The sequence below is a fragment of the Balaenoptera acutorostrata genome, chromosome 7, assembly GCF_949987535.1.
Source record: "Balaenoptera acutorostrata chromosome 7, mBalAcu1.1, whole genome shotgun sequence".
Taxonomy (NCBI): domain Eukaryota; kingdom Metazoa; phylum Chordata; class Mammalia; order Artiodactyla; family Balaenopteridae; genus Balaenoptera; species Balaenoptera acutorostrata.
The window spans coordinates 29164436-29177522 of NC_080070.1; the positions used below are offsets into that span (position 1 = coordinate 29164436).

At 37.4% G+C, this 13087-nt stretch overlaps 1 protein-coding gene across 14 annotated transcripts in view; it reads left to right on the forward strand.

Annotated features, from left to right (window-relative positions):
* CADPS2 (calcium dependent secretion activator 2) overlaps positions 1-13087 on the forward strand; it is a 545377-nt gene that overhangs the window by 209649 nt on the left and 322641 nt on the right. For all 14 annotated transcript variants that reach the window (XM_057549848.1, XM_057549852.1, XM_057549849.1 and 11 more), the window contains exon 4: positions 10144-10224. In XM_057549848.1, the coding sequence (XP_057405831.1) occupies positions 10144-10224 (81 nt within the window). The remainder of the gene's footprint in view (positions 1-10143; positions 10225-13087) is intronic.

Sequence of the window (13087 nt, forward strand, 5' to 3'; positions counted from 1 at the left end):
ACCCTGGGGTCAAACTATAGGATTCAGACCCTGGCCCTGCAGAGTATGAACTGTGTGACCTTGACCCTGGAAAACTGTTTAAACCTGTCTGTGCTTTAGATTTTTCATTACTAACCTTGGATGATGGTAAGAACTCTTCCATATGGTTGCTCTCAGGTTTAAATGTAATAATGTTTACAAACACTTAGAACGGTTCCTGACATACAGTGCTGTATAAATTTACCTCTTACTAGTCCTGATGAGGCTAAAGTTCTAATCTGCTCTGACAGAGTCCTCTAAAGTCGCTGATAGTGTCTGTGTTATTTTACTTAGTGCTAAAATCTCTCCGTTTCATCGTTATTAATGTGAATGTATATTCAATTATTTTATTGAGGGAAGTATAGTTAGTAAATAATTGCTTGAAAATGTTAGCTCATGACTTCTGTCTAGAAGATAAAATGTTAATACCAAATGGAATCCTAAGGGAAATTTCATGATGTGCAAAAATTTGCAAAGTTATGCCTACCGCTTTAGGCAATATGTATGCATAGTCTCCAGGCTATCGAAGTCCCCTGGCTTTTATATTTGAGGTTAAAGTTCTTACGTTCTTACTTTTGAACATTTTGATCCATTACTTAATATAGTTTAGTTCAGTTCACATAGGCTAATTTTTTTTTAATTAATTAATTAATTTATATTTGGCTGTGTTGGTTCTTCGTTTCTGTGCGAGGGCTTTCTCTAGTTGTGGCAAGTGGGGGCCACTCTTCATCGCGGTGCACGGGCCTCTCACTGTCGTGGCCTCTCGTTGCGGAGCACAGGCTCCAGATGCGCAGGCTCAGTAGTTGCAGCGCACAGGCTTAGCTGCTCCGCGGCATGTGGGATCCTCCCAGACCTGGGCTCGAACCCGTGTCCCGTGCATCGGCAGGCAGACTCTCAACCACTGCGCCACTAGGGAAGCCCCCACATAGGCTAATTTTATATCTCATTAACTCGTTCATCTTTTTCCTACTTTTAAGTAGTATTCAACGGGAAGTGTGGTTTGGGAAATGCAATTTTAAGACTCTCAGAACTGTTCTCCGAGAAGCTGCGGCAGAACTGCTCTTTCCGAGCCAGGTTTCTTATGCACAGTTTAGCAAGTAGACGTGAGAGTGATCTTTACACGCTCTGCCTTTAGCAGCCGAGCGCTCCCTGACTCAGACGTAACGGCATCCAAGCAATGTGTCGCCCTTGAGAATACGGGAATCACTTCACTCCCTTGTGCTCTTTGTGTTGACGAAATTGCAAAAAGAGTTTTAGTTACCTTGGAGTTGCTGGCTAATTGTCAGTGATCAGATAGCGGGGAGGAAGGACTTTTCTGTTTCTGTTTTTGAGGGAGGTTGCCTCATGGAAGATGGGTCAGTCTGGAGGGATGTTAGGGTCCAAAAACCTTTCAAATACAGGTGGAATTATTCCTTGCATTTACATTAAAACTGGGACTGGTTACGGGAATCCCACCATTGGAGATGGATTGGTTTAGGCCTCTTGTTAGGGTGGTAGGGTGAGCTAACAAGGGTCATATGTTGCGGTGTGAGGTAGGGGTCATAAATATCTGAGAAGTTGAATAATGAGAAGACTACTATGAAAGATATGTCATCAGATAGTACCTGCTTTGTTACCCAATAGATAGGCAGGTAGTCTTCTCAGAAGATTTGGAGATTGATCTGGACAATGAAGGTAGGTAAGAAAAGCATCCCAGGCAGGAGAAACACAAACAAGATATATGATGGGGGAAATGTAATATGTTTTGTATATAATGAGCAAACTAATTTGTATAAATAATGAAAATATCCAAGAGGTTAAAAAGTGAGATTGGTACGAAATAGGGTGGACCTGAAAACTAAGTTGAGATGTTTGGGTATCATTCTTTCTCATTCATATCCACTTATTTTCATTCACTTCCACCCATCCTTCCATCCCCCTGCCCTTTACTCCTCCTCCTCTTCTAAGATGTTAGCCTGATCAAGGGTAGTGAGAATCATGTGTAGAAACAGGGCAGCCATGAAGAAGAGTGGATTGTAAAAAAGGACACTTCAGTCTTAGCTGAGGCCATTGTTGGATGCCTGAAAGGAAAGACCTTGCCTTCAACTGGAGATAGAGAACTGGGACTCAGGAGAGAAGCCAGAGCTATGTGCTGAGTTATGACATTGTACTGTATGTTATGACATCATATACAACAGCAGACACTGTCTAGAACAGCCAAGGACCAACTGTGTGTGCTTATGGGCTGAGAGAATAAGGGGGGTCGGCACAGAAAACAGAACAGGAACAATCAGTAGGGTAGAGTTGCACTCTATCTTCACGATAAATAATTTGATTCAAGTGATGGTAGAAAATTAAATTTATTGATGAAGTAAATGAATTTGCTAATACTACAGCTTTTGATCAGGGTTTTTAGGCTATGTTGCAAAATCCATGCATATTTGGCACTGTCAAGTCAAACACTGGGCTATGAGAAAATTATAATGTTGGGTGGAGTGTTCTTTTGGAATTGGGGTTAGGTTTGTGCAAATTCCTTCTCATGATGTATTATCTCTAGATCACCAGATTTATAGATGATATAAACAGAATAACCAGCAAATGAATTAGTCTCAGGGAAATCACTATGTAACAGTGCAAATCCTAGTCTACTTGTATATTTCATACTAAAAGATAAAGGTGAATGTTATAAGAAAGTAACAGAATATAATTTGTTTGAAAAGAGATAATTGGACTGGGGACTCAGAAAAGAACTAATTTTTTTTCAGTGGAAGAAGGGCACAATTGACTAGGGTTAGCGCAAACAAAGGCATCATTATGGAAAAACACAGCTATTAATTCCCATTTTTAGTGATTGACAATATTAACGTGAAGACAATTATCCTGGTTCTAGAAAATAGATTAATCATAGAGGGCAATGATGCTAAACAGTGCTATGAAAAGTGCTTTTTAGAAGACTTTTTTTTTTCTTGAAGATATGAGCAAATTTAATGAATTTGAGTATTTGATGTTTGTAGTTTTTAAAGCATTAGAAGAATGATATCAGATGCTATAAAATGAAGCTGTTGGGTAAAACTTGGTAAGGTTGTTCTTATGCTGTTTAAAATTTTCTTACCTGTAGGATAGTTGGCCATCAGTGAAGTCTTTGGGTCTTCCCAAGGACTTCTGCAAAGGGAGATTTCTGAGACCTTCTCTTCTCAGAACTGTTTCCACAGAACTTGAGAGGACTGGGGCCCAGAGAGCCCAGGGTTTGAGATTTGCAAGTCAAGACTAATAGATGCGGCATCAGATCAGTATTTTCTCTATTTCTCAAAGTCCATTTTTAAATATTTCCATTTTAGCAAATTCATCCTGATACTATCAACCAGGAAAAACATCTCTTCCATCACTGACTTCCCACACTCCTTGATCAGTAGCTTTCTGGTGGCAATTCTGTTCTAAATACTGTTTTTACTGTTTTCTGTATGAAATGTGAACTCGTGGAAGGCCACTACTTCTGCAGCTACCAAAGAGCTTTCAGTAGTGCTTGCTGTACAGTAGGTGTAGAAAAAACATAGAGTTAGTAAAGTAATTGTGGGCCATTCAGTCAACATTGTTCAGAGCCTATGTCTTAGTGTCCTTTTATGAAGAATTTAACAAATCTTCGAAAGGGTAAGGTTGATGATATGTAGGCCTGAGGTGGCCATTTGTCATTGCTTATCTTTGAAAAGCCAGACAGCCTCTTCTAGAAGAAATGAATAGAGACTTCTATAAAGAAGATTCTCCTAGAGCCATGGTTCTTTACCTGTTTTGAGTTAACCACCCCTTTGGGTAAGCTATGAAATTCAAACAATTCCTCAAGGAGAAAAGTGCATATCTCTCCAAATTTTGCTCCCAACTTGAATGGTTCAGACTCCTGAAAGTCCAGGTTAAGAACTTTATAGCCAAGAGAATTCTGAATTTGGAAACAGCAATCCCTGTGTAATGAACAGGAGGAAAATAAAAGTACTGAATATTTGTCAAGACGTTGAAATATTTTGATAATTAAAGTGATAAAATGTTCTGTATAATAGATACTCAAGGCATTGCAGAGAATAAAGATACATTTGGGCATCTGTTATGGTCAGGGTTGAATGACCCTCTTTAAAAGACCTGGAAAATATTCTGTGCCAGGAAAGGATATCTGTGAGGTATAAGTAATCTATTGTCATATAAAGTGTTGTAATCAGGAATTTAAAGTAAAAGAAAATGAAATTAAAAGATGTCCTTGTGGAGTGAGGACTTGTCTCTGGCCTCTACCACCAACTCCACTGTCCCCAAATTATCCCCATTGTCTTTATCTCACAGCCCAAATCAGGCACTAGAAATGGATACATCACCAACATTTTAGCCTGATGTCCCACATCTATTAAACCATCCATTTGGGCTTTTTTCTACTTTTTTTTTTTTTTTTTTTGAGGGGAAGGAGGAGAGGAGGTAGTGTGCAAAACCAAGTTTTCAGAAAAGAAAAAAATATTTTCACCATAATGATGTATACAACTGTATTGGCAAAGTGAAATGCACTTCAAGGGGCTAGAGATACACTACACCACGCAAAAAAAGAGTCTTGGCCAAGGACTCAGAGTACCTGGATGTGGTCTGCCTTCAACTATGTGATTCTGGGTTTCACTGCATAACTCTAATTGGATTGGTTGTGGGCTGTGAAAGAAAGAGGTCAAAGGTGAGACCTAGGCTTTGGGCTTGAACAGATGGTAAATAGGTGTGCCATTTATATGACGTGGCATTACTCACGGAAGGAGTGATTGAGGTGGGGAGATGGAAATCAAAATTGCATTTGGCGCATGTTAAATGCAATGTGCCTTGTCTTCATGCAGGTTGAAATGGTAGGTAGGCAGTTGAAAATAACAGACTGGCCCTCTGGTGAGAGGTTGGAGCCATAAATACATACTTGGGAGTTATCAGTGAATAGATGCTGTTTATGGCCATGGGCTTCGAGGAAAGCACCTAGGCAGTGAATGTGTAGATTAAAGAGGTCTGTGGCCCCAATCCAGTGTTTATAAATGTTAATCTCTCGTGCATGGGAGCACATCTCCAATTTAATAATGGAAATTAAAAGAAAATCTATTTGCTTTATTAAATTTATTTTTAAACATTCTGAAAATGAGGTACGTTGTATAAAACTAACCAGCTGGGGATTGGGTGGAGGAGGTGGGTGTGGTGATAAAAGGGCAACATATGGTGTTAAAACTGTTCAGTGTCTTGACTGTGGTGACTGAATGAACCTAGACAGATAATAAATTGTGTAGAAGTCCATACAAATGAGTGTGCATAAAACTAAGGAAATTGGAATAAGATGGATGACTGTATCAATCAGTATTCTGGTTGTACATGATGGTCTAGTTTTGTAAGATGTTACCATTGAGGGAAACTGGGCAGTGTACAATGGATATCTCTCAATTATTTCTTACAACTGCATGTGAAACTGCAATTATCTCAATTGAGAAGTCAACCTTTAAGAAAGCATTCATAATCCTAAAGATGCTACCAGAAAACTACTAGAGCTAATCAATGAATTTGGTAAAGTAGCAGGATACAAAATTAATGCACAGAAATCTCTTGCATTCCTATACACTAATGATGAAAAATCTGAAAGTGAAATTAAGAAAACACTCCCATTTCCCATTGCAACAAAAAGAATAAAATATCTAGGAATAAACCTAACTAAGGAGACAAAAGACCTGTATGCAGAAAACTATAAGATACTGATGAAAGAAATTAAAGATGATACAAACAGATGGAGAGATATGCCATGTTCTTGGATTGGAATAATCAACATTGTGAAAATGACTATACTACCCAAAGCAATCTACAGATTCAATGCAATCCCTATCAAACTACCACTGGCATTTTTCACAGAACTAGAACAAAAAATTTCACAATTTGTATGGAAACACAAAAGACCCCGAATAGCCAAAGCAGTTTTGAGAAAGAAAAACAGAGCTGGAGGAATCAGGCTCCCTGACTTCAGACTATACTACAAAGATACAGTCATTAAGACAGTATGGTACTGGCACAAAAACAGAAATACAGATCAATGGAACAGGATAGAAAGCCCAGAGATAAACCCACGCACATATGGTCACCTTATCTTTGATAAAGGAGGCAAGAATATACAGTGGAGAAAAGACAGCCCCTTCAATAAGTGGTGCTGGGAAAACTGGACAGCTACATGTAAAAGAATGAAATTAGAACACTCCCTAACACCATACACAAAAATAAACTCAGAATGGATTAAAGACCTAAATGCAAGGCCAGACACTATCAAACTCTTAGAGGAAAACATAGGCAGAACACTCTATGACATAAATCACAGCAAGATCCTTTTTGACCCACCTCCTACAGAAATGGAAATAAAAACAAAAATAAACACATGGGACCTGATGAAACTTAAAAGCTTTTGCACAGCAAAGGAAACCATAAACAAGACAAAAAGACAACCCTCAGAATGGGGGAAAATATTTGCAAATGAAGCAACTGACAAAGGATTAATCTCTAAAATTTACAAGCAGCTCATGCAGCTCAATATCAGAAAAACAAACAACGCAATCCAAAAATGGGCAGAAGACGTAAATAGACATTTCTCCAGAGAAGATATACAGATTGCCAACAAACACATGACAGAATGCTGAACATCATTAATCATTAGAGAAATGCAAATCAAAACTACAATGAGATATCATCTCACAGCAGTGAGAATGGCCATCATCAAAAAATCTACAAACAGTAAATGCTGGAGAGGGTGTGGACAAAAGGGAACCCTCTTGCACTGTTGGTGGGAATGTAAATTGATAACAGCCACTATGGAGAACAGTATGGAGGTTCCTTAAAAAACTAAAAATAGAACTACCATATGACCCAGCAATCCCACTACTGGGCATATACCCTGAGAAAACCATAATTCAAAAAGAGTCATGTACCAAAATGTTCATTGCAGTTCTATTTACAATAGCCAGGACATGGAAGCAACCTAAGTGTCCATCGACAGATGAATGGATAAAGAAGATGTGGCACATATATACAATGGACTATTACTCAGCCATAAAAAGAAACGAAATTGAGTTATTTGTAGTGAGGTAGATGGACCTAGAATCTGTCATACAAAGTGAAGTAAGTCAGAAAGAGAAAAAGAAATACTGTATCCTAACACATGTATATGGAATCTAAAAAAAAAAAAAAAAAAAGGTTATGAAGAACCTAGGGGTAAGACGGAATAAAGACACAGACCTACTAGAGAATGGACTTGAGGACACGGGGAGGGGGAAGGGTAAGCTGGGAAGAAGTGAGAGAGTGGCATGGACATATATACACTACCAAATGTAAAACCAATAGCTAGTGGGAAGCAGCCGCATAGCACAGGGAGATCAGCTCGGTGCTTTGTGACCACCTAGAGGGGTGGGATAGGGAGGGTGGGAGGGAGTGAGACCCAAGAGGGAGGAGATATGGGGCTATATGTATATGTATCGCTGATTCACTTTGTTATAAAGCAGAAACTAACACACCATTGTAAAGCAATTATACTCCAATAAAGATGTTAAAAAAAAGAAAAGCATTCATAAAAATTATATAAACTTTCAACTGTGTTTGAGTTTGGTAATACTCAAAAGAAAACAAAACATATGGCACATGGAATGGTAAACTAAAATTCTTACTTATAGTTAACCAGCTGATTTACCTCCTTGAATTCTATCTAGCATTACATAAAACAAAGACAACCAATAAATGTTTGATTGGTTGTCTTTATTATATTAGCTTTTCCTCTTTTTTTGGTAAACATGTTTGGAAGTATGCTTTTCTAGTTTCACAAAAATGACACTGTAGTCATCAGTAACATTTCAGTCTCTGATTGCTATTAACAGTTTAGTACAGTAATGCTCTGCTTTTCTTTGTATTTTTTCAGACAAATGCAGTTAAGGCATTAATATTTTTTAAAAGTAGTAGAAAACTCTGAGAAAGAAAACACTTGCAGACCGCAGAAGTGACTCAAACAATTCCATTTAAAATTAAATAAGAACTGTTAATATGAAGATACAAATAGTTAAAGATGTTAAATAATATTTTGTGGTGAAATATGAAGGAGAATTTTTAAGGTTTTAAGATGTTAAATGCTATTTCTTGGAACTGTAACTCTTCACTGCAAGTAACCATTTTATTTTTATTTTTTGTGGAAAAATATTTATCAGCATTTAAGCAAAATGAGAAGATATCCCATATTACGTTTACTGTATTTGATGTATTGTAGTTAGTGTTCTTACACATAATTTTTGTTTTTAGGACCTTGATTTCAGTTACCTGGAATAGGCATTTATCACCTCTTTTTTTCCTTAATAATTTTGCTAGTTTTTAATGTAAGTCATTTTGATTTCAGACGCAGTGAAGAGAGACTTGTTTCTGTTTGATTTTGAATATGAATCAATTAGAATAAAAAGTGTATTTTTTTGAGATGACATAGCAACTCCTTTACAACAAGGATTTAGTTTAAGAAAATCTTGCCTATTTAAAAACTTGTTTTTAAATAAACTTGATGTTTTAAAATAAATTTGGAAACATATTTTTTGGAAAGGTGACCTTAGATCTGTCAAACAAACAGATAGATGGATTGATATAGATGGACAGGTAGACTTCCTTATGTCCCTCTTAACCTGTTTGTGATGGAGACAGACACAGTGACCTTTCCAAAGTCCTGCTTAAAACCTCTTGGTGAAATCCCGGTGCTATAGGAAGCAATTCCAAGCTCCCTAATTCGCCTGTGAAGAGTAGGCTTATAAGGTAGCCCCACCTCTCTCTCCAGCCCCATCTCTCATGAACCTTCCCTTCTCCCCCCTCTCCCCCCATTCCATTCCCCAAACCACTGTCTGCTCTCACCTCCAGACGTTTGGTGCCCTCTTACTGGAGCATCTACCTTTCTTCTTGACCCTTCGTATACATTCTGACACCACCATCCTACTGACCTGCTTTGCCCCTACTCATCTTTTTCAGAATTTTTCTTATTAAGGCTATTTTTTTTAAGTGTAACATGGTAAATTTGTAGTTCTTCAGCAAATGGACAAGTTAATCTGTATTCTCCTGGGTGTTTAATGTTGTACTCAGTACTAATCCAATTTTTAGATGGACTTTTACTAAAGTATGGTTGTATTGTGTGGTCTAGGCTTCTTAATGAGGGAAGTGGGAGAGGGGAAGGAATTAAAGAGAAACATTGGCCTTGTTCACATCTGTAACCCACCCAGTACAGCCCACACTGTGCATGGCTCATAGAACTGCCTCGATTTAAGAGGTCTTAATGAACTAATACAGGGAGATAGAAGGACTCATGAGGAAAAGTTAAAAGAAGTTATAGAAAAAGTTAAGGATTATGTCAGTGGAGAAGTTAAAGTAATATTCCATGTAGATGGAAATATCTTTAAAAATGAGGATAGCATGCTAAGCTTTCAATCAAATTTAGAACAAGGGAATGGAATTCTAATGTGCCGGTCTGTGAAAGGAGTTCTTGGCAGTATGAGCCTGTTGGTACTAGAATGAGGGGCATATGAAGGCTTAAATGGTAGAAAGTTATAGCAATCAGTCAAATAGTGCTTTGATAGTTTAGCACGAGTAAAAACTTTTTGTAAAAATGAAGGAAATATTTTTTGAAAGAGCAAGGAAAAAAATGAAACATTACTCAGTATCTCATTATCCAGAAATGCATTTTGGGAATTTGAAAGAACAAAACAAGAGATTTATCTATTTTGAACTATTTAGGACTGACCTTAATGAAGGCGGAAGGGTGGCCTGAATAAACTTAATGACAGCTTAATGCATCCTCAAGGAAACAAGGACTTCTTGGTTTAGCTTTGTTGTGGACAGTTTGGGCAAAGAATTATTATAATTAGATTTTTTTGGTAAGCTGAGCTATTAACCTTAGAGACTTATTACCTTTTTTTGTGAGCAAACCACAATGAAAAGTGCCCAAGAAATTTAATTAGACTATCCATCTAATTAAACAACTTTCTGTGTCCTCAGTAAGTAGTTGAGAGAATTTATAAAGTTTTTTCGGAGTCACTTTGTCTTTGCTTTAATCTGTAGGTCACTGCCATTAAGTAATCATGTATGTGTGATTTCTGTTTTATTTTTAAGTTGGATAATGCAGATGAACAAGCAGCCCAGATCAGAAGGGAACTTGATGGTCGTTTGCAATTGGCAGAGAAAATGGCAAAGGTAAATTGTTAACTTTGATATACTGTACCGCATTTCTTTCTGTACTTAGATTTCTGTGAGCTGAAAGAGTTTTGTATAGTTAAAGCCAGAATAATTTTACTTTCTCATCTCCATGCATACCTCTTAAGCCCAGGTACCTGAATGCATATTATCTAAAATGGAGCATATTAGCTATTTTACATATCCTTATATAAGATGTTTAAATTCAGTGATAACTTTTGTAGATTATTCTTAAAGCAATGCCTGAATTTCTCAAACTGCCAGACTTAGAAGAATTTTAATATTGCACTAAGTATAATATAATCAGAGAGAAAACCATCGTGCCTGCAAAATCATACAGTGTATTCCGAAGTATCTAGCACAGTGCTTGGCACACGGTGGTGTCAACTAATATTTGAATGGATGAAAAATATAATTTGAAGTTTCTAGTACAGAGTCTCGTAGGGCATATTGAATACAATATTTTATTTACTTTTATTTATACAATCATTGTGTGAACAGAAATAGATTTCAAACAAAAGCCACGAGTTTCTTTTTAATTCTGAGGACTCTTTGTCTAAATCATTCTCTAGTAAATTGATGCATTAACTTATTTCAGTGGTAAAAATAAAATTTTAGTCTCTTAAAATAGACTTGAGGTTATAATGCTGTTGATCTGAGAATAAGATTTTTTTCCTTTTGCTAAATGAAAAATTTGAGTATTTGATAGACTCTCCCTCTCCTTTTCTCCCTCCCTCCCTCTGTGTCTGTCTCTGTCTCTGTCCCTGTCCCTGTCTCTCTGAAGAATCCTCTCTATTGGGGATTTTTCTTCATTTTAAAAACTTTAGGCATAACATGTATATAGCAAAGTGCACAGATCTTAAGTTTACAGCTTGATGAACGTGTATACACCCTGTATTAACCACCACCCAAATCAAGACAGTGAACTTTTCCAGCACTTTAAGGAGATATATCCCATACTGCATTTGACTGTTGAAGTTATGTGTTTTTCAAAGAAAAATGTATTTATGAATATGTAAGTTTTAAGACTAGTACTGTGTTTATCTCAATGTGTATTAAATTTAAAAATAGCAAAGTTGTTGAGAAATGGAGATAAATAGAAATACATAGAAAATTGAGAGAAATTGGGTAACAGAGATGACCGTAAGTTGTGAGAACCAAGCCAAGGGCAGAGGGTGAAAAGACAACACACCTTGTTACCACCCTCTGAAGAGGTACTACATCATTCTAGAGATTCAGATGTGGAATTCGCAGGCTAGGAATCGAGTATTAGCTTGAGGCTTTTGGAAGCTTTAGAGAGAGAAGTGCATTCCCCCAAATCCTAACCTGAGTTGGAAGCTGTCTGTGTCTGGAAAGGCACTGCTTTTCTTGAAGCCCTGAGGCTAAGAGAGAATCCAGAGAGATGTGCCCGGCACTGTGGGCAGGACTCTGGACCTGTGATCAGCATTTCTCAGTTGCCTACTTGTATTTAGATTGTACCTGAGCTGTACACAGTGTCATAAGTTGAACTTCTTCAAGGGCCTGGCTGAATATGTGATAGTTGAGATGAATTTCTAGAGGGTTACAGAATAGGATGGAAAGCCTTGGGTGTGTTCCCGAGTTCATGTCTGTGGAGGAGAATGTGTGGTGTGTGTGTAACCTCTGGACTGAGTGAGAGGAGCAGGGTCAGTGCTGCACAAACAGCAGCTTCTCTTTGAGAGGACCTTGATGATTTCATCAGAAGTGTTGATAAAGTAGAAGAAGCGTGGATACAGCTTTCTGGTAACTGACTATACTGCTGAACTGAATGAATAAGCATTTTCAGAACTCTAATGAAAAACCGATGAACTCATAAAAGTGCTAACAAAAGATCAAGATGAAAAAAAAATTAATTACATGGGACTGAGTGACTGATGAGGATGATTATAATTTTTGTGACTTTCTGTTTGAATTTAAAAAAGAAAACAAAATCCCACAAGGACTCTCAGAGGCAAAAAATATACAAATCAATTTTCACTGCAAAGTAAAGGAGCTGTTAACAGTGGAGGATTACTGGACTGAATGTCAATATTATGACATAGTATGAGTGTGTTTCATGTTTGGTAATTGCAATCATTGTTGCTTTTGTTGTGGTCATCCATTTACAATGCTTGGTGTCAGTTTATCTCTTGTAAAAATAAAATACAGTGTGTGTGTGTGAAAAAAAAAAGAAAAAGCATGGAGAAGGAAGGAATTGAAGTTGATGGGATTGGAACAACAACAGCAGCAAAAAACCACCCCAAAATACAATGCCTTTCGGCAAATATATTGACATAGCAGATAAAGCATGTTTAATTGCCTTCTACTTCAGTTTCACCAAATTTAAGCCACCTTCATAAAATATAAGGCTAATTATAACTTGCTGACCTTGTTGTCTTAGATCTCTACAATAATCCTATGAACCCACAAGGGCAGATGATACAATGAATTTATTTTATAGACAAGGAGACTGAGGTTTAGGGAAGATTACTTAATAAATCAAAAGACCTCAAACGCTGGTCTTTGGACTCCAGAGCTTAGGTTTGCTCTCTTAGGCCCTGATACCTCTTCAATCTCATAAATCCAGAAGTGTGGTTTATTCATAGTTTATAGTTTGCAGTCAACTATTAGTAACACCTGTCACGCTTCACAACACAGTATAATAACACTGAAACCACAGGGCAGAAGTCTGTTTCAAGGGATGTGAACATTGACTTTAATATTTTAGCCAAGGCATAATTAGGAAGTAGTAGTAGAAAAAAATGTGAGTGGACTGGGCCAGAAAGACCCGTGGGCCAGATCCATGATTGCTGTTTCCTCGATATAGGCAACTTATTTAACCTTTTGGAGCCTGAATTTTTCTATT